The sequence below is a fragment of the Lytechinus variegatus genome, chromosome 14 (genome assembly GCF_018143015.1).
Source record: "Lytechinus variegatus isolate NC3 chromosome 14, Lvar_3.0, whole genome shotgun sequence".
NCBI lineage: Eukaryota > Metazoa > Echinodermata > Echinoidea > Temnopleuroida > Toxopneustidae > Lytechinus > Lytechinus variegatus.
Window position 1 is genome coordinate 7,849,428 of NC_054753.1, and position 22,885 is coordinate 7,872,312.

Genomic DNA, 22,885 nt, shown 5'->3' on the forward strand with positions numbered 1-22,885 from the left:
TTTCATGAAATGATATAGGTTATATCCGACAGTTACCATAGTGACAGCGCTTCTCAGCCAATCAAAATTAAGGAAAGTTGTCAGATCTGAAAACTATGTTTTGTCGGACAAAAATTTTGACAAAACTCTCCCCGGAATTCGGCTGCATGGAGATCGAGAATGCACTGTAGGTTTCAAAGTTAAGATGGCCTGCGCTAGGCCTATCTAAGGTCCCGTTATAGGAGTTAAATTCACACCAAGGAAAATTTGTCGCGCATTATTAACCCCAAGAAAAGTTCAGCGATCGTTTGTAAAGTCGCTCGTAGATTTAGAACAGCTTCATGAAACACCCACCCGGATGTAGATCAAGACGATCTATCGTAGATGTGAACTTTGCATACTTTGTGCGTCTTTCCATTGGCTAGAACCGGCAGACACCAGGTATATTTATATACGATTAGCAAGTCTGAAAATAAAGGCACTCAACAAGAATTCATTAATTATACAGCGACAGATCCATTGTAATGTAAAACCATTTAAATCCCTGAGTTCGAGGACAGTGGGTACATCGCTTTACCAATATCGGAATAACATAAACCTCATATTAAAAATAATGATGATAATGATAAAATAATAATAATGATAATAACAACAACAAAAATATAAACAATAATGAACAATAAGAACTGATAATAAAAATAATAACAATAACGTCATATTTTACACACAAGGTAGCCACTTCAAGTAAAAAAAAACTGTTCTCCCAACTGGCCCTGCTTAACATGATAATGTTATTATTACCAAGGGCGTTGGCTGGTTTGAACATGGAAAGGTGGAACCAAATGTGGAACTAAAGTGGTATGAGGGTGCACATCTTAAAGGGGAAGTTCACCCTGAAGAAAACTTGTTGTAAAAATAGCAGATAAAATAGTAAAAAATATTGGTGAAGGTTTGAGGAAAATCCGTTAAAGAGTAAGAAAGTTATTAGAGTTCAAAATTTTGGATTTGTGACGTCATAAACGAGCAGCCGCCCCGTGTGTTATGTAATGTAAAATGTAAGAATTTCAAATTTTGTATGGTTCGTGATGACTTAATTTTGTTTTCTTTTCATGATCGGGTGTGAAATGATTTGTCTATTGATATACAAAAGTTACAGTGAAAACCATTTTCAATTTTCTGAGAAAATGACATTTCATTGATTTTTTACCATTCGCTATGTAGGAATGCTGCTCGCATATGACGTCACAAATCAAATCATTTAAATTCTAATAACTTTTTAATTATTTGATGAATTTTTCTCAAATCTTCGGCAATATTTTTTATTATTTTTTTGTTGCTATTTTTACAATAAACTTTTTGTCAGGGTGAACTTCCCCTTTAAAGAGGTGGAACTAAATAATTTAGAAAATCAGATGTTGACAGCAAAAGAAGGGGTACAAATTTTGTTTTGCTTGCCAGTGTCGAAGCTCCTCCGCCAAAGCGGGAGAGGAAAGGGCACCCAGTGCACCACAGGTACACAGTAAAAAAAGATTATACAACGCTGTTTACTGTATGAACCTTACAGTAATTGTTTAAACGGCTTCAACAAGTGTTTAAATCTTAAGCAACAAAGTTTAATTTTCAATATCTAATCTTCAATAAATTAAGCATGATTGTTTTGACGGTTAAACAAATACTGTAAGGTTCATATAGTAAACAGCGTTGTGTAAAATCTTTAACATCGTTTTTACTGTGTAACGCCCTTGATAACCCCAGCTTTAGCACGGCTACCATGATCGGGCATTCGATCATTCGAGGAAATTCTTTCTACCGGGCACCCATTCACCTCGCCTGGGTCGAGTGCAGCACAATGTTGTTTAATCTCTTGCTGAGTCTCGTCATATTGTAATTCCCATCTTGTACCCTGACTTCAGATGTCTGCAGGCTCGCAACGTTCAGTGTCAGGCTGGAGGTTGCCATCCATTAACGATAACTTCCATAGAATATTTGACTTTGATTGGATGTTGCCATGTACAGTTAGCAAATACAATAACTGTTATATAACGTTGCCGGTGGGTGCCATTCCCCCCCCCCCCCCCCCCCTCCCCACCTACTTTCAAAACCGTTCCAGGGCCGGGGCCACTGTAATGATTATGTTGATTTCTACATCCCTCCAGCAATGGTCATTTGCTCCACGGCCTACTATTCCCGATGGAGTGAGTGGGGCCAATGGATGCCTTGCAGCGCCTCCTGCGGGGTAGGCACTACCAAGCGATATCGATCGTGCCAGGATGTGATGGGAAGAGAAGCAGACGGATGCGGAGACGAGAAGGAGAAGGTGGAAATTTCTGACTGCTTCAACCAACGATGCCTTCTTGCATTAATGTTCAGTACGTATATGCATGGAAAGCATGGCTTTGTCATTTTCTAAGCTGGTGATTTAATAATAATAAAGAATTGTACATTTTTATTTTGCGCAATTTGTATTTGAATATACTCAACTGCGCATTACAAAAAATAAAAGGTAAAATAGTTAACAAGATAAATACACGAAAGTACCATTAAGTTATAATGACTGGAAAAGGGAAGCCTACTATCTCTACAAATTATATATAACAAAAAGTGACTTAATTATTAATACTCTCTTGAAAAAGGAAGATTTTTAGTTTAGCTTTTAAGAAGGTTATAGATAATGTATTTCTTATTGAGGAAGGAAGACTATTCCAGAGTTTGGGTGCAGTACTATAGGGCACGATCTCCAATAGTGTAATCTTTGTTATAAAAGGTGGGTGACTGAGAGCATGGACGTCAAGAGAACTTCGTAGTCTGTAAGACTTGTAGGACTTTTATCCTGGCTTGTACATTTACAATGACTGATATTGCGGTCACTCTATAGTCGACATGACAAATTGCGAAAAATATTGAATTGATTGAACTGAATTGAATTTATTACCAAATATCACTGTCAGGTACAATTACAAGGAATAGTACATCATATATAAACAAAACATTTTGGTAATTGGAGCTAACATAATAGCAAGATGCTAATCTAGGTAAGCCCCCAAAAAATGTAATTATCATACTTTAAACAATAACTTTAACTAAATATCAATATTGTACATCAAATTCAGTACTAATTCTACTTATTACTGTTGCAGAAAATTTCGACCATTTTCAGTGAACATATTTACACTATTTACAAGAAAAAAAATTCTGAATTTTTCACAAAATCTTTATTTAGAATTATTTGTTTTGAAGCAGTATTTTACCATACCAAATAAACCATAATCATCCAGCAGCTAAATTTAAGTGGGGGACAGTCCCCCCTAAATATTTTTTGTTGATAGCCCCTTTTTTTTAGGCTTGTCAAATTTTTTACCTGTGTCCATCCCAAAATTTCAGGTGGACCCCCCCCCCTCTAAATTTTTGGGCTAAATTGCCATTTTAGTATAAAAAAACAAACTTTTCGATAGATTTTGACATAATATTCAGAAAATAATATTTCTATTAAATTTATGTGTGTGAGGGGGCGCCCTCCTTCCCCATCTGTACACTGAGAAACTGTAATAAGAATATTAATCATAATCATATTAATAGCAATAATGTTAATAAACATGATCATGATAATAAGAATAATGATAATCATAAAGACAACAATAACTCTAATATTGAATAAATCAACCTGAATAGTTAGTGTTTATTAACATGCAATGATTGATTTTTATCTGGCTCTACCTCACCCTACACATATTAGTATTTTCAAACGTTATTTACCTTCTCAAAACTCACTTCATGCTGAAGAGGTATCAAAATCAGAATATGAGGTCTATTGAAATTTCATTTCGTGTTGTAATTATCTTGTCTTTTTACAGAGAGCCAGGCGGAAAGATTGGCGTATCGCCTTAAAAATCCAAAGAGATACGTTCCCGCGTCACAAATCCGACCACCCCCGACTGCGCCGCCCGGCACCGTTTTCAAGACTGGCTGGACTGGATGGCAAGGGTGGGCGCATTGTGACGTCCAATGTGGCAGTTATGGAACGCAGTGGCGGAAACGCGTCTGTCAGAAAGACCTGCTTCTCAGGACTTATCAATATTCTAAAAAATGTGGTCCAAACGGAACACCATCGAAGGTATCTGAAAGGGAAGAACGGAGCTGCCACGCTGGTCCTTGCACGCTAGAAGAAACAAGTTAGTGTCGCCTCTGACGGCTAGCTCTGGATAGACGGGGGAGGGGGGGGGGGGTAACTCATGCACAGTAGGGTCGCCACTCGTTAACTTTTAGGGAGTTTTTTTTCATTACAACAACTGGGACGGATTCTGCAACGTGGTAAATCCATTGAAAATGCAAGTCAAATCACATGGGACAGCTGAGAGGTTTTTGTTGAAAGTTTGTTGGACCGGGACAGCAGATCGTCCGAAAATTCGGACCGGGCGAAAAATTACAAGTAATATGTCAAGTTAGTGTCGCCTCTGACGGCTAGCTCTGGATAGACGGGGGAGGGGGGGGTATACTCATGCACAGTAGGGTCGCCACTCGTCAATTTTTGTTGAAAGTTTGGTGGACCGGGACAGCAGATCGTCCGAAAATTCGGACCGGACGAAAAATTACAAGTAATATAACAAGTTAGTGTCGCCTCTGACGGCTAGCTCTGGATAGACGGGGGAGGGGGTGGGTATACTCATGCACAGTAGGGTCATTACAACAAATGGGACGGATTCTGCAACGTGGTAAATCCATTGAAAATGCAAGTCAAATCACATGGGACAGCTGAGAGGTTTTGTTGAAGTTTGGTGGAACGGGACAGCAGATCGTCCAAAAATTCGGACCGGACGAAAAATTACAAGTAATATGTCGTTTGTCCAGAGTCCAGGACGACACTGCTGTTTTGATTCACCGATTTTCGACAAACACCGTGCACATGCTGCAACAAAAAAAGCCGATTCTGTATCGGCTTTTGGTTCTGAACCAAAAGCCGATCACATTTAAACACGGAAAAGACTGCTTTGTCATGAAGGGCTTTGACAACAGATTCTCTGCCTCCCAGAAGTCATCTGCGAGGTGATTGGCAAAACTCCCTATTGCCCGGTTGACGCGTCGATCGGTCATTAAAGATAATTAGAGAGTTTGCGCTCCTGGACGCAAGGCGGATTCAAGAACACAGTCAATCTATTGAAAAGGCCCGTCAAAATAATGACAAAGAACAGCTAGGGGATCTTTCTAGAACAAAAAGTGAACCAAGATGAGCAGTGTTGTCCTTAGTTTGGGAGATGATGGAAAATTGCAAATATCTTGTTTTTCCCAGATTCCAGGACGAAACTTTTGCTTTGATTTACCAATTTTCGACAAATTAACCACTGACTAGTTTACCCGACTTGGCAATAAGACGATCATTGGCTTCTCGTCTGCTGAAAGAGGGACGGAAGCAAACAATGAGGGTGTGTTGTCATCAAATTTCATATACCTATGTCAAATGGTGAATTAATGGAGAATTTGCCGTTCACCATGAGAATCTTAATTTTGATTGGATGTTGAATGAGTAATGTTACCGTGTTCGCTATCTCATTGACAAAGATATTACTGTCCAGTATGAAAAGGCTCCAAGAAATCTATTGCAAACAAAATAAAAGAAATACTGGAGGGGGGAATTCCCTGTATGTCGGCACACTTTGATATCAATATACGTTTTCAATTATTATTTTTTCTCTCTTATTGAAGATCTTAAAATTTAATTGAAAATTCGAAATTCTTTTGAATTGCACGTAACAGGACAAATTGGGACGTGGACTCAGTGGGCCCCATGGGCCTCCTGTAGCGCTACGTGTGGACCGGGCTTGCAGTCAGCCAACCGAACATGCATGAAGGGCAATTCGTTAGGTCGGAACTGTGACGGAGATGATTTCCGCGTCAGAGATTGTAACCTGTACCCCTGCCAACACGGAGTTCGTAAGTATCATGCTTGTGCGCGTCATTGTATCGGGACGGAGAAGGAGGGGGTGTCTCAAGGTCAGGTAGACTAGGCCTATCTCCCCCCCCACCCTAAAATTAAGTGAATGAGTCTTCCGCCTCCGACTATCAACAACTGAATCTGCACATCGTTACCATTGACAGTCGAAACATAGTGTCTTTGATTATGAAGACCTGGAAGAGATCAAATTAAATTGACCCCAATCTAGGTTCGGCATGCATGCAATGACTTTATAAGAAAGCATAGGATGTTAGGGTGTCATCTCTGACTTATTTCTGGCCAAAAAACTATCTAACAAGATTATAAAAGAGGCTGTTTTATATACTCCTCCAGAATATGACTGATATAATCAATTTTAAGTTATGGTTAGTTATTTATAATCATTTGCATTATATCATATTCATTTTCTAGGGGCTAAGCTCGATGGGCATGTTACTGTTATGTTAGCTTTATCAAATACTTTGCCATCATGTATAGTATGTTATAATGATTGCATTTCAATAATCAACCATTTTCTTTTCATGTTGTCGCCAACAGCTCCGGGTGTAGCATGGGGCGGCTGGTCTCAATGGACAACATGTCACATGACATGTGGGAACATGTCAAAAAGATGGCGCTGGCGGTATTGTGTAAAAGATGGAAAGAAAACCGAAGGTTGCAATGGTGTTCCAAGTGGCCAAACTCGGAACTGCCGTGTGCCAGCGTGCAAATTCTTAGGTTGGTAACCGTTAACATGTCTTTGCCTGTATCTTTATCTTTCCATTACCATATAAGCTTTGTAAAATACATCTCGTATTATTGTGAAGAAGTTACCCTCACGGTTCATGCTTAAAATAAAAATGAAAATTATTTCAATTTAAGTACAAAAATGGAAAAAAAAATTACCCGTTGCGTACTCGGATGCTAAAACCATAAAAAGACTCGGGGGGGCTGATTCAGCCCCCCCCCCTCGACATTTTTCGCGATAAATCCGCTGCGCAAATTTTTTTGACCGCGTCGCTCGCTGACTTTTTACTTTCAAGTCTCGCACAACTTTTGAGACCAAAATTGTGACCCCCGGGTACGCGGTTCCAAAATTACGCAACATTTCGTAAGTGCATGCAGACCCAAAATTACTCAAAAACGTGAATTTGTGTACAAATCCAATGCAAATAGTGTTCTTAGCCAAAATTCATAAATGTTTCATTATTTTTCCTTTTACTGCTTAAAATCAATTGATTTTATCTTGTTTATGGTCAAAATAAAGTCCCCGACAATTTCCATTGAAAAAACAATAAAAAACAAAAAGTCGAAAAACAAAGAAATACATAAGAAATTTAGAAAACAATAGAATACATAAGAAAATAAATTTGATTTTAAAATTTTTTTAAAATCAATTTGATCAGATGCCTATCTAGAGTATGTGAAACAAAAATTAGCATTTCAGGGGCATTATTTTATTAATTAGAGCAAACTTATGATTTTACGCATAAATTAGCATAATTAATGAGACATGAGATCTTAGCGGAATTTGATGTTATAGTTTTGTAGATAATGCCATGGGTAATGCGTGTGCCAATTTTCGTCGCGATCGCGCGATCAACGGCCGAGATCATAAGGGGGGGCTGAATCAGCCCCCCCCCCCCCCCCCAGTCTTTTTAGGCGTTGAAATAGCCCAGTCTATTGAGGGTTAAAACCATGATAGGATTCAGGCGAGATAAAGATAGTTCTTGCCACTACAAGTTGTCAAACCTGCATGGCTATCAAATTTTCCTTCACATTGTTTGGCTGGTCGAGGAGCGAAGCACCTGGGGAATGTTTCATGAAAGGGTATGTCGGACGTTTCGTCCCTTAAATCCTGTTTTATCCGACAGTCACCATAGTAACAGTGGCTCTCAGCCAATCACAATCTAGGAAAGATGTCAGATCGGACAACGTGCAGCGAAAATGCTCGCCTGGCATGCCTGGTTGGATTGTTGTACACAATACCCAAATGTCCATTCATGAAATGTTCCAAGGAATTCCAAAGAGGTCTATACCTGTATAAGGTTTAATTGAACGAGGGACTTACAACAATTTAGAGCTAAAAGAAAACAAAAGAAAACAGATGGTTTTCATCAAGGTACTATCTCTGACTGCTCACTCCCACCCTTTGTCTTGGAATTAATGTAAGTCTTTGATTATATTTATTTTCAGACGCGGATCGTCCTTCTTGGACACAGTGGGGCTCTTGGACGGAGTGCACCAAGACGTGCGGAGGTCAAACAGGAGAGTCGTTCCAGGAGAGGACATGTATGCTTCAGGGATATCCGTCCACGGGTTGTAACTATGCAGATCCCAGGGAGGAAAAGACCCGGCGTCTGAAAATTTGCAGGATTAGTCAACCTTGCCCAAGTATTAAGAAACGATATTATAATATATTACATTACACCATATTATACACTATGATAGTGATCAAAATTCGCTGTTCATGTACATAACCCACTAATCTAGGCCAACAATTCGATGATGCAAAAATAACACATGTACGTATATTACACCAACAATCCATGCTTTAACTTTGAAGTTGCGCCTAGCATGGAATTCATAGTTCAAAATGATTGGTAATTGGAACGAATGATAATTAGATTATTGAATGAAGAATCTGATTTGGCCGAACATTAGCAGGCTGCTATTTTTTTGAGCCAATTGCCCAGGGGTGGTATTCTGAGATCCATTTTATCTCAGATAAAATAAAATATTTTATCTCCGTTAAAATCAGTGAGATAAAATACCCTTAAAATCTCTCCGAATTGGTATTCTGAGAACCATTTTATCTTCATTTTATCTCTGTAAGACACACCTATTTTTTAATCAATATCCAATTAGAAACGCGCTTTCATAGCTCTCTCATATCACTCAACCAATTAAAATCCATTCCGCCAGGAGGTGTGGCAAAGGGGTGAGATTGCGTCAATTTATTGACTTCAAATACGCTTGCACTATACGCTTGCGCGTCTTTACGGAGATTTCTTTTTAACTAAAAGGACAATACTCTCATCTTTCTTCGAAGTCTATATCGCATCTTTTCAAGCATCATTTCAAAGACAATATTAGTCAAGAAAAGTCTTATGAAATACTCTCTGATTGTACAGGAACAACGTTAAGGTGTTATTCTCAATAAATATATAATTTTTCGTCATTTTCATGTCACCATTTGGGGTTAATTCACCTAGAAATACTGGTGAAATCAACGTCGCAGAGATAAAATAGCCTCTACCCTCTTTTAAGTTTATTTTATTTTTTCTTCAAAGTATCTTGGGCGCAAGCACATAATCTGCGTTGCAATGGCCAGATACGCTATGGGTATGTGTACGCAGGCATTGTTCTGTTGCGTATCATCTGTAGATACGCAAGATAAAATTTATACGCAAGATAAAATCTAAAATTTTATATGCGAGATAAAATCTCATCTCAAAATACCAATTTCATTTTAAGAGATAAAATAAAATATTTTAAAGATAAAATGACCTCAGAATACCACCCCTGATTTTTAGTAGATGCTGTTTCTGTCCTGATGATTGTAAATATACAGAATTGTGACTAGGTAATTCAGTACAATATTATATCGTGTCGAAATAAAGATTGTCCATTCAGAACAGACTCGTGTTGTTTCAGTAATGATCAACTTGAATTGATTATCACTCGCCGATTTCATGATTTCAAACTAAATAGGCTCGCGCATTGAAGTCGACTTTCTGATTTGTTGGGCTACAGTATAAATTTTCCTTTAAAACAAATTGTTTCGGAAATTTCTGAAAGGCGGGAGCAATTATTTGATACATGTTCCGTTTTGTTTATGGTTTCCAGAGAAAGAAAATAAGCCAGTCAGCGTTGCCAGCGTCCGGATCGCTGTTTGGTCAACCTGGGGCGAATGGACAAAATGCAGCGTAAGTTGTGGCAGCGGCAGCCGCTCCCGACGTCGAGAATGCACCGATGCCAACAAAAAACCTACAACGGGCTGCAGTGGAAATCACTTGGAATCCAGTAGCTGTTCGTCTGCGCCTTGTAGATTGGTCTCAACCTCAGTTACACGGAGTAATGCCGTCTCTTGGTCGAACTGGAGTGCATGGGCGAAATGCAGCGTAAGTTGTGGCAGCGGCAGCCGCTCCCGACGTCGAGAATGCACCGATGCCAACAAAAAACCTACAACGGGCTGCAGTGGGAATAACTTGGAATCCAGTAGCTGTTTGTCTGCGCCTTGTAGATTGGTCTCAACCTCAGTTACACGGAGTAATGCCGTCTCTTGGTCGAACTGGAGTGCATGGGCGAAATGCAGCGCTAGTTGTGGCAGTGGCAGTCGTTCCCGGCGCCGAGAATGTACCGATGCTATGAAAAAACCTTCATCTGGCTGCAAGGGAGAATACGTTGAATCTAGTACTTGTGCGTCTCCGCCTTGTACATCAAACTCAAAGTCGGGAACGGGAACTAGTGCCGTCTCGTGGACGACGTGGAGCAAGTGGGGTAAATGCAGCGCCAGTTGTGGGGGTGGCACTAGTCTCCGATGGCGAGAATGCATGGACACTAATAAAAAACTTGCTATGGGCTGCCAGGGACAATACACGGACAACAATCAATGTGGCACACAACCCTGCAAGTCTTCTACAATATCTAGTAGGTTCAGTTTTTGTATTCACTCTTCTTGATTCGTTTCCATTATATACTAAATTTTTGTTAGAACTTGTTTAGCTCGTTCTGACTGTTATTGAACAAAGCAATAGTTCTTATCACTAACTGACTTAGACAACATTGCAAACATTGCACCACAGAGAAAAAAATATATGGCTGAACTTTCCTTGGTAAACAATGGAGCAATATACCTCTCCCTTCTCTTACTCTACTTCTTCCTAGGGCCGCAACCCAAACCGAAAGCACCATCTATAGACGTAACCTCAATTTACAACAAGTGGTCTGAGTGGCAAGCCTGTTCGTGTGCCGATCGGCACAAGAAGAGAACCCGAACATGTATCAGTGGAAAGGAAGCCCAGTGCGCCACGTCGACGATGGTTGTCGAAGAGACGGAGCGGTGTGACCCCGGTCGGTGTGATGTCTCTGGGCAACCGCCTGAAGCACACGCAGCTCCCAGAGTGGGTAAGGCCTATGGTAAGGTTCTTTGTCATGTTCTAAACAAAGTACATGTTTGGCCTGATAAAACAACAACATTAATGAAGCCTGATTAATAAAAGGTATTAAGTGCTGTCGAAAACATCCGGTCAACTTCCTTTCCGATAAACAACACAAAAATTGTGTCATTGAGAGACTCTGTTACTTCTTTTGATATACAGAATCTGCAGGAGGCAGCATACAAACAGCAGAACAGCGAGAAGATGTTGCTGCTAGAGGTGGACAAACAGGTGAAGCGGAAAGGGGAGAAGGAGAAGATGGATGGAGCGCTTGGGGAGACTGGGAACCCTGCACAGTCACGTGTGGAATGGGTGTGCGCATGCGTACTCGGCATTGTTCAGCCGATGATTGCCATGGCGACGATGTTGAGTCCGAAGAGTGTTTTGCAGATCAACTTTGTGAAGGTTGGTACTTTTCTCTTTTTTTATGAATAAAACAAACATTCCATTCAAATTATTCCAATTATATAGTACAAGTGAGTGTAATAAACGAATGGGGGAAAAAGGATAAACAATAGATGAGACCAACTGAAAATCCGATATTGTTTTCATATGAAAACAATATCAGATGAAATATTGAATTAATTTATGATGGATTGCAAAATGTTCATCTTCTTAGTTATTTTGAGAAAAGATATTTTGATAAAAACAAAAAAGGGGAAAATCCTATTTAAAAATTGCCAAAGTTCGTATACTCTATTAAAAAACTTACGTGTTATTTCACTTGTATCTTTGCTTTATTGTGGTTCCATTTTCCACTCATTTCTTTTTCATTTCCCTATCTCGCATCCGTCTATTCCTTATATTCGATCTTTAATGGAATGAAAAAAATTGCACTTCGTCGTTTCAAATAGTTTCACTGCTTATCAGATTTAATAAACCATGGATTTCTCACCATCAACCATAATGAAACATTTCTTACATCGTGTGTAGATGGAACTGCTATCAGCGAATTACAAGCAGAGGTCGGGAAGGGGGCCGTCATCAGTTGCTATGGCAACTACTTTGTTGAAGATCATCCGGGATCAAAAGTTGTTTGGTCAAAGAACGAGGAACCGATTAAGCTAAATGGTGAGTATCCTGCTTCTGGTGGTTTCGCCAGGGGTGCCGCCAGTCTCCTTGATAGGGGAGACGTCCTTAATTATGACGTCAAATTTATCTATCGAATTATGGGAAGTTTTGAAGACCGATGTAGATGTTAACACGTTTATGAAAAGGAACAAAAAAATGTTCGCAGCATTCGGTCTTCATTATGTTTACTGTAAGTATTCGGTTGATGATTTAGTACGACTTTGGGAAAAGAAGAAGAAGAAATGACAGACATTTCTTAAAAGACCAATGTTGTTAATTTTTCATGGTTCATTAAAAGAAAAGAAACAATGTGATCGCAACATTCTTCCCTTCGTCTTGTTCATTGCATTTGCTCGTTTTATGATTCGTTATACGTCTTTGGAAAGCGGAAGAAGAAAATATTTAAAAAGACATTGCGTTTTTACATCAACAAATTTCAAACAAGTTTTCACATACACACGGTTGTTGAGGGAATATCGTCGCGGTCTCACATCACATTCTTTCCTCCTTTAAACAGATCGTTTCATGTTAAAGAACCTCGCGGATCTTGAAATCAAACAAGTGCAAGCCGAGGATGAAGGCATCTACACATGCGCAGTGGAGTCAGGAGACAATACTTTTACACGCCATGTAGTACTACTGAAAAGTAAGGATACTCGACAAAGAGACATCTCTTTTTAATGTTAATATGTTAAGGGGCAAAAGGATGTAAAATTCTTATTTGCATATTATTTATTTGCTCATTGTTGTGATCATCGCGACAAACACACTTCCTTTTGCCAAGAAAGGGAAAATTTGCCCACTCCTTCAGACAGCGAACCAACACTGATGAATGTACCTTCTCTATTTGAAATACAGAGGACTTCTATGCTGTTCATGATTGTGTAAATTGCCTGCAAATTTTTTTTTTTAAGTTAAATATAACATATTTATTGAATAAAAATATTCCCAAACGTTGGAATCTATAACGCTTGTTGATTTTTGTGATTCGTGTGTATAACCTATGTCATAATTCTAATGCCTAATAATTTATCATTCCTTCAAATTATATACTTGTTTTCAGTTAACTCTGTAAAAGGTGAAAGTGTTGGTAAGTTCTAATAATCTCTTCTATATCTTTAACGACACAGGATAAGACTAAAATGAACGATTGTATTGGTTTGAAGTTACAATTGACAGCATAAATTATTTGATTAAAGACTATAATTGAGTTCAACGTTTTGAAAAAAATCATATAGCCAATAAAATGTGGAAAAGTCATACACGAATTATCATTTTTCTTTGCAAAGTTGCACCCGAGATTAACGATACCCTTAGGTCATGTATTTTATACATCAGTCTTAAAAAAATATTCTTGAAATAAACCTCATATACCAACGTCTCGTAATCACATTAGGTATCGCATGGATGGTTTCGATAACATCGTGAGGAATAAGGTTCCTTTGACAGTGATTTTCATGATAACTTCTAATTCTGCGAATATTGCTATTTTCAAACCAGAATCTTTGATGGATATCATTATTCCGGCTTGTATTCCCCTGGCAACCCTCATTTTGATCGGCATAATTATCATCTATCAGAGGTCAGTATAAAGACAACAGCTGCAGGGGGTCGTTTTATGAAGAGCTACAGCTTTGGTAACTTTGCAATCGTAATAACAACATTGATTAATTGGCTCAGAAGCCAATCGCAGCGTCAGTTTCCGTGGTAATTATTATAATGGCAAAGTTACCGTAGTTTGTAAGTATTCATAAAAACGGACACCTGAACTGATTGACATCACAGTTATGGTCTGAGCAGAGTAATAGACCGTAATCATGGTAATGTCATGAACTTAATAATCCTGTATACACTTAGATATTTTGAGCGAAGCACCTCTAATGGGCTGGAAATTTGTTTTGAAAGATGCAAAGACACATATCTAAAAAACTGGCGTTGAACCTATCATGCCTATTGAGTGGCAATAGTCTGCACAGTCAAGTTGTGTAAAGCTGAACCCTTTTCCCCTTCCTTAGGGTGTACCTGTCACACAGCAAAAACATACGTTTTCTGTTGACTCAGATTATGATAAAGGGACCTCGAATAGACAGAGGGAGGAAAAGGGGCGGTATATACATTGGCATATTTATCTATTCATTTTATTTATTGATATATTCATATTCCACAATCATCAAATTACATTTCGTAATCATGTTTACAATGAAAAAAATGCATAACATATGCAGGATTGAAACGTAGCAATGAAATGAAAAAAGTGGAGGGGCCTACTAAAAAGCAGAGCTTGTAAAATGTAGACCCCCTATCAAAACTTTATACAGGGGTAATATGATACAATAGAGTAAAATAATCAGCAAAATTCTATGAAATTATATAGATATAAACACTGTAACACAAATGTATTTACACTATATACAAAATTAAATATTGACTTTAAAAAATAATCAATACTACCGTGGATAAGTATGAAGTTCACAAATATTTGATTGAATCAATAAGAATTCAGGAGAAATTTTTTGATGAGTAATTTAAATCGTATAAGATTAGCTGCCTCTTTCATTTCTCTGTCCAGAGAATGTTTTGGTCCTGTGAAAAATACAGTTTTGCTAGAAAATACTGTTTTACTTTTAGGTAAGTGATAGTCATTTGATTGTCTCGTATTATATGAATGTAAAGTATTGTTTCTCATAAATTTCTTTTGTAGGACATTAGGTACACTATTTCTATCTAGCTGATACATGAATTGGAATAGTTGCAAGCGGTACAGGTCATTGATTTTAAGGATACGTTTCTGACGAAACAATTCATCCGTATGAGCTCTAAAGGACATATTGCATATTATTCTCAGTACTTTTTTCTGAAGTAGCAAGACTTTATTTAGTCTCGTTTGAGAGGCATCACCCCATGCCAGAATTCCATAATTAAGATATGGTAGAATTAATGCACAATACAACAACATGGATAGCGCCTGTGCTGGTAGAACGTATTTAAGCTTATTGATGACTCCAATATTTCTTGACACAGTTTTGCAAGTATTGTTGATATGAGCATTCCACGTAAGCTTGTTATCAATAGTAAGACCTAAAAATTTTGTTGTTTGCACTTCTTTGATTTCAGTATTATCTAAAAGTATTTGATGCGGTAGATGTTTCAATGAATGACTAAAAAGCATATAATTCGTTTTTTGCAGATTCAGTGACAATTTGTTGGCTTTAATCCAGTTTGTTACTTTTTTTAAATTCTGTATTCATAGTGCTCACAAGTACATGTGGATCATGGTGTGTATAGAAAATATTGGAATCATCAGCAAAGAGAATAAATGAGAGAACATGAGATTAATTTTTCATATCATAACATAAAGTATAAATAACTAGGAGCCAAGAATACTACCTTGTGGAATTCCACAGGTAACTGGCCTTGTTGGAGATTCTGATTCATTTACTGTAACAAACTGAATTCTATCAGTAAGATAACTCCTAAACCATTGTAAAGCTGTCCCTCTGATACCGTAATTTGATAGCTTACATAACAGTATTTCATGATCTATTGTGTCAAACGCTTTTGAGAAGTCAAGGAATAATCCTACAGTATTATCAGAATTATCAAAAGAAGTAGATATTTTATTTATTAATGTCAATATAGCATGAGTTGTATTATGTTTTTCTCTAAAACCAAATTGATTATCACATATAATACTATATTTCTTAAGGAAAGCAACTGTCCTTTTATAAATGATCCTTTCAAATCCATCTGTACATTTTCATTTATAAGGAAATTTAAAATGTAAATATATGGGTAAGTACAGACTTAGGTTCATTATTTAACCTTTCGCCCTCTCTGCACTCTGTCATGCCGCTTAGTGTTTTCACATTGTCATTTCATTTTTGATTGATATGTTCATATTCCACAATCATCAAAGTACATTTCGTAATCATGTTTACAATGAAAAAATGCATAACATATGCAGGATTGAAACGTAGCAATGAAATGGAAAAAAAAGTGGAGGGGCCTACTAAAAAGCAGAGCTTGTAAAATGTAGACCCCCTATCAAAACACAAATAGAGTAAAATAATCAGCAAAATTCTATAAAATTATATAGATATAAACACTGTAACACAATGTATTTACACTATATACAAAATTAAATATTGACTTCAAAAAATAATCAATACTACCGTGGATAAGTATGAAGTTCACAAATATTTGATTGAATCAATAAGAATTCAGTAGAAATTTTTTGATGAGTAATTTAAATCGTATAAGATTAGCTGTCTCTTTCATTTCTCTGTCCAGAGAATTCCAGAGTTTTGGTCCTGTGAAAAATACAGTTTTGCTAGAAAATACTGTTTTACTTTTAGGTAAGTGATAGTCATTTGATTGTCTCGTATTATATGAATGTAAACTATTGTTTCTCATAAATTTCTTTTGTAGGACATTAGGTGCACTATTTCTATCTAGCTGATACATGAATTGGAATAGTTGCATCATCAGGTAAAACATGTTAATTGATCCTTGGAAAACTTATCTCTACTTTTTGATATTTCAGGCGGTCTGCCAATAAATCCGGAGCGCCGAAAGGTAAAAAGATTAAAAAAAAGAAGTCGAAATCCACCAAAAAGACTAAAGCGAGTGCTTCCAAGTCGAAGAACAACTCAAATATAAAAGATTCAAAGACGTCGATGAGAATCGGAGAAAAGAATGCGGTGGAGTTCGAAGAGGAAGACGTGTTGGAGGATGATGCTGAATCCTTATCATCAATGCCTGATAGAAGTCCACCCCCACCACCATCACCGCCACCATCCGCAGCCTCACCACCTCCACCGCCCCAAACACCACCATCAGTAGCAGCACCTCCGCCGCCGCCACCACCGCCATCCGCACCTCCGCCACCGGCGCCACCAGCTGCACCACCACCACCACCCCCACCAGCAGCAGCGCCACCACCGCCACCTCCTGGTCCACCTCCCCAACCACCAGGCCCTCCAATACCAGGGGCCCCACCCGCATCCCCTGGACCCCCACCACCTACTGGTCCTCCACCTCCCCCAGGACCCCCACCTCCACCTGGACCACCTCTGCCCTATGACACTCCTCCACCACCTGGACCACCGTTGCCACCCGGACCACCATCAGCACCCAATCAAGGTCTACGACCAACCCCTCCGCCACCCCGAAAGAGCATCCCTGTCGATCCGATGGACGCCCTGAAGAATGCAATTGAGTTGCGACGCCGTTCTATGAACAACTCGAATTCAGCGAAAGGAGTCGTATGGACCTACACGTATCCATCTTGGCCTCCGCCAGTGCCCCCATGATCATTCTAATAATTTACTTGGACATTGTGACATTGAAACTGTAGCAGATATTTATTGACATAAAACTCTAGCAGATACTCAGTGACGCTGTAATTATAACGGACACACGCAGTGCTTACTTTCACCTGATTGCGTCTTACTAGCTCTCATCTTGTACATTGTAAGACGGATTGAATTTTTCCCATTTTTTATCCGCATTAGGTTCTGTATTTTAACCCAAACATGTCTGACATCCCCACTACTGATAGCCAGCACTAATCTCTTGCACCCTATGACTTAAAAATATATTCATGTCATTATCTATCATCACAATTGTCAAAATTGTTAATAATGAACCTTAGTTCTTTCTTTCTCTTAAAATATTCCTTTGCCAATAACATTAATAATTAAGCTTATACAAGTCCGCAAGTCGACTGAAAGATGGTTAATCTCGAATTTGTGTAATTAATTGTTCTGTTTTTTTTTTGTGTGTGTGTTGTAGAGGGGTAATTCCATGTACGTCCGAACCCCATATATGTGGGACCTTTATATATTCCATGTATTCTGTTTCTGATTTTTTGTTCTTTTGACAGTCTGTAATGCTCTCAAGATTAGTGATCATGGCTTGGTCAGTTCATGAAGTAAAGTAAAAATTGAGAAAAATGTGGGTCGGATGCACAAGAAAGTAAATCTTTTGTGGAATCGCCCAGAATTTAAGCGCTATACTCTTCAAGCAACGGGTCCATAAAACCATGGCTCTCTCTGGATAATATTATTCACTTTCACTTTATCACCTTTCACATAAATATTGATACGGGGCCTATATGATGGTAATGACGAAAATGATGATAACAAAATGATAATCAATGTATTGAGGGGCTGTTGGTGCTGGGGCCCGTTGCAGAAAGAGTTGATATCAATCACAACTCTAAAAATCATGCGCAACTTGATTTTCAACCAATCAACAGCGCGCATTTGGGACTTGCGATTGATTTTTTGACTTGCGTTTAAACGCAACTCTTTCTGCAACGGACCCCAGGTGAGGATTATTCAAATTTATTTATATTTTACGACTATGATTTCACGATTGGTGTTGGGACTTGGTAATGGCGGTGATGTTGTTCATAATGTTGAAGGTGATGATTTGTAAAGATGACATTGCTGCTGCTGCAGATGATGATGATGAGAACAAATTTTGTTTGCTTATCCATAAAAAGATAATTTTCTGTCAAAATGCAACCTTCCCTTGTAGCTACGCTTTGAATAAAAATATATGTACATTTTTTACAAGTTTGTAATTGACGTATTTCACCTATTTTTTAAGATATCTCAGCATATCAATGATACTTTTTATTGTTCACAGTAAAGAGCATAAGTGATGAAAATAAATATATATTTGTCGCTTGATGTCAGAAATAAATGTACCTAATATAGTAAAAATCTGACATAACATTGTTTCCCCTATTGTTCATTGTTGTATGGAATTGTAACAGATTATATTTCAGGATATTTCAGGAATTGAACCCACAGATGAATCCACAGTTGTAAGTTTCACAAGTTTGAAATAATAAGTGACCTGAAACTGTTTAAATGTAGACTCTTTTCAAGCGTTAAAATTAATGCAGGGGCCCATTTCATAAAGGACTTGCAACTGTTGTAACTTTCAAGAAGGGGGACCAATTAATTACTAGTAATTATCGCCCAATATCTTTGTTAACTTCGTTCTCAAAAATTCTTGAAAGGATCATTTATAAAAGGACAGTTGCTTTCCTTAAGAAATATAGTATTATATGTGATAATCAATTTGGTTTTAGAGAAAAACATAATACAACTCATGCTATATTGACATTAATAAATAAAATATCTACTTCTTTTGATAATTCTGATCATACTGTAGGATTATTCCTTGACTTCTCAAAAGCGTTTGACACAATAGATCATGAAATACTGTTATGTAAGCTATCAAATTACGGTATCAGAGGGACAGCTTTACAATGGTTTAGGAGTTATCTTACTGATAGATTTCAGTTTGTTATACTTTGCTATAATGGCAACTACCATGGTAACTTGGCTCAGCAGCCAATCAGAATCAAGGTTTCTATGGTAGTTGCCATCATGGCAAAGTTACAACAGTTGCAAGTCCTTTATGAAATGGGCCCCAGGTCTTTGACAATGATGCAAAGTACTCCCGTATGTAAGATATGGCAATCACGACACGCCTTAACCATTAGCCCATATTAGCTTAGTGCGGAATTTCATAAATGAACTACTTTCAAGTACGGTCCGTTCCCCTCAACTTGGGCGATTAAGGTTTTATTATTGTAGACCTCTGTGTCACAAAAACGCAATTTGACCATAATATAAACCATGGTGTTGATTTAACACCAGCCTGGAATCTATTATGTCCACGCCAGAAAAGTGTTGAACAACACCAGTTTCGTTTTGGTCTAACACCAGATAGGTGTTTATACAACACCATTTAGTATTAAACTAGCATTGGTTTGATTCCAAACTGGTGTTGTTTCAATACTTTTCTGTGTGAACATATATAGATTCCGGGCTGGTGTTAAATCAACACCGAATTTTTGCAGTATAGCTTTACAGTTCGGACACAAATCCATCAGAATATACTTGTACGAGACCCTGCTCAAATCTCTTTTTATTTTCACTAGTTATTATTTTCAATAGTACAGTGGTTTTTATACAATGAAACTTTCATTAGAGAGTTTTCTAAAAAGAAAAAGACGAAGAATGTTATGTGGATAGGCGGACGGAACCTGAGGAACCAATGTAAGAATAAGGCTGACGTCATTTTCTCAGGCTCCTGTCAAATCCCACCCACCTGTCCTAAAAACATGAAGCGATCTTTAGCGTATTATGATGTCACAACTTTCAAGTCACGTGATAATGCACTGCATAACTGCGCGTTGCCAAGCTACACGTACACGTGAGATCGTGCGCCAACAAAAATTGGACACAAAAAAGGCGCGAAAACTAAGTTATGCTGTTTTTAATGTTATTTGGACTGTTAAGATACTAGACAATGTGACAAAATATGAAAGGACAATCGATTATTCGGAAGAGAATTAATTTATTAACGTTTTACAAATGTCTGCTATGTTCACATCTTCTTGAGATAACTGCGTCCGGACTTGTGTAATAGACTCCTTATTTAAGAAACCCAGATGACATGTGGTCAGAGATGTGTGCTTCTTGTCTACGTTGAAGGTAAAGACGTTGATTAAGAATGTTTATTGGTGATTTCCAGTTCAGTGTTGACATTTTGGCGTTGGTGTTAGGTTAGTTACTACACGAGTACTAAACCAAACATGAAATAAAGATGGCTCTGAAAAGTCTCTCACTTATTGTAGAGGTGTCAATAATGTGATCTGGCTCAGTTTTCCAACATCAGAATAGGTTTTGGAGCTAGGGAAGCAATCCAATTTGTGCTTCTATCACCAATGGCAACACCGGACTGAAATTACCCGCTGTGTGAACGATGGGGGGTGGACGTTCCATTGAAGAATGTCCATATCATTCATTTCACAAATAGACGTCTAGATATAGATCCCATTTTAAACTGAGGGGTGCTTTTTTGTGAAGAGTTGAAATGATTTTATTGCCTTTTTGCACACGTAGACCATGCTTTTTTGTTCTTCTGGAAAATCGTCATTCATTCTGAGGGTTCTCTTTTCTCATGATTTTCTAGCTTTGTTCCTGACCGCCACCATAGCCTATTATTCACAATGGAGTGAGTGGAGTCATTGGTCTCCTTGTAATGCATTATGTGGTATCGGTAACCGGCTGCGAAGTCGACAATGTGCCGATGTTTCAGGCAGAGCTTCGCACGGGTGTGGAGATGAAGATGATGAAGTGGAGACCGCCGACTGTTTCGTTCGAAGATGTCCTCAAGGTACTCTTTCTTGGCCTAATCTTTAATTGACATTGAAACTGTTTCATTGTAAATTTACCAATACTTTCAAAATAATTTTCATTGACCGTTCATTCTGGCCAATTTTACCATCCATATTATGAAAGAGTGTAGAGTCTAATCTTTAAAGAAAAACCCCGAAAGATCTTAAACCTACATGTAGAGGGAAGTTCTTTGATAAATTTTAAGTATGGTAAATTGCATTGGCTTGTGTTACTTATCGTCATTTTCTCTTCTTTTCAGTTCTATTTAACTTCTAATCAATTACGCCACATTCCCCCATGATATTTTTCTATAGTATAATTGCCATGCGTTTAATGTTGGGCCCGCAAATTGGTGGTATCGTTACATTTGCACGACAAGCACAGAAATAATGATATAAGACTTGAAATAGATGTGCTACATGGTTATGATGGTGGGCCCCAAGTCTGCGCACCTACAATGTAACAATTTGAGTTAAGATTTAACATGAATTTCTTGTTATTTCACAAAATAGTGTTCTTTACATATCATTAAGAGTAAGTGTACCAAATTTCTCTTTAAAAAATGAAAGAAATCATAAGATTTTCTTGAAAAAAAAAAACCTCGGGCAGTCATTTTCAGATTGAAAAAAACATGATACCCCATGTCTGCGCACTCATTCACTTTGCACACGATTCGGGGATTTTCATGACAAAGGCTGAATTTTGAGGTCATTACATGAAATGCCATGAATTCATTATTTTTCCACCATTTTGGGTCAGATTTTTTTTAATGAATACCTGTCTATGTATTGCATGCGTAAAGTTCGTGCTCGTTGCTTATCTTCTTTAACTATAATCGCGCAGATACGCGGATGCGCAGACTTGGGAGACCGCGCCGACATGGGGGAATTTACCAAATATTTTCTGTCACAAAAGGGGAATCCTTATACCAATTACTTGAACGAAAAAGAAATATGGCCTGAAATTACCTCATTTACCAGTAATTATCAATTATGTAACATCAGTTGGCCATTTTTTGCATGGTGGTAGACGAGGGGAGCATGATATTTTTATTTCATTAAGAAACTAAATATGTAACATCACAGTACTTAAATATGTAATAGTTTTGGGCTCGCTGGCTTATTCTTTAATCATACGTGGGTCAAATTTGAACTTTTAAGTTTAAAGGATACCTAATCAAGCTAATTAGAATTCATAATCAATTAATGTTAATCATGAAATTAACACGATTAAGTCAAATGAAATAATTTTGTATTCATAATAACCACAGCAAATTTAATGTACTGGTTTGTGTTTGCAAGTGTATTTATGCAACTAAAGGCAAGGTAAATCAAACATTGTTACATATTTACCCGAAAAATGTGATGTGAAATTTTGTCTGAAAAGAGTTATCCCTAACAAGTTTTATATCATTGGAAAGGTCTCACTCTAAAGAGTTGAAATATGAATGTTATTTCATGATCTAAATATTCTCGATATTTTCAAACACTACCAATATTTGATATCAGTATCTATGCACGATTTAATTAATAATCGGTTGC

General features: G+C 37.8%; 2 protein-coding genes across 2 annotated transcripts; both read left to right on the plus strand.

The window, feature by feature from the left end:
* Positions 1-2,156: 2,156 nt before the first annotated feature.
* LOC121427911 (A disintegrin and metalloproteinase with thrombospondin motifs adt-1-like) lies at positions 2,157-13,239 on the plus strand. The gene is made up of 11 exons (XM_041624487.1): positions 2,157-2,348; positions 3,831-4,148; positions 5,728-5,904; positions 6,464-6,643; positions 8,102-8,299; positions 9,755-10,558; positions 10,796-11,047; positions 11,230-11,472; positions 12,001-12,138; positions 12,656-12,784; positions 13,202-13,239. Exons 1-11 carry the CDS (start codon positions 2,192-2,194, stop codon positions 13,237-13,239), a joined length of 2,634 nt encoding a protein of 877 aa, XP_041480421.1. The 5' UTR covers positions 2,157-2,191.
* Positions 13,240-13,541: 302 nt separating this feature from the next.
* LOC121427912 (formin-like protein 5) lies at positions 13,542-18,275 on the plus strand. Its single transcript, XM_041624488.1, has 2 exons — positions 13,542-13,720; positions 16,682-18,275. Exons 1-2 carry the CDS (start codon positions 13,542-13,544, stop codon positions 17,448-17,450), a joined length of 948 nt encoding a protein of 315 aa, XP_041480422.1. The 3' UTR covers positions 17,451-18,275.
* Positions 18,276-22,885: the final 4,610 nt, after the last annotated feature.

Bases quoted from the DNA above. Each gene is read 5' to 3' on its own strand.
- LOC121427912 (XM_041624488.1), top strand. From the start codon at position 13,542: ATGGATGGTTTCGATAACATCGTGAGGAATAAGGTTCCTTTGACAGTG. The intron at 13,721-16,681 runs GTCAGTATAAAG...TTGATATTTCAG, and splicing joins ATAATTATCATCTATCAGAG to GCGGTCTGCCAATAAATCCG.
- LOC121427911 (XM_041624487.1), top strand. From the start codon at position 2,192: ATGCCTTGCAGCGCCTCCTGCGGGGTAGGCACTACCAAGCGATATCGA. The intron at 8,300-9,754 runs GTATTAAGAAAC...TATGGTTTCCAG, and splicing joins GATTAGTCAACCTTGCCCAA to AGAAAGAAAATAAGCCAGTC. The intron at 12,139-12,655 runs GTGAGTATCCTG...TCCTTTAAACAG, and splicing joins GGAACCGATTAAGCTAAATG to ATCGTTTCATGTTAAAGAAC.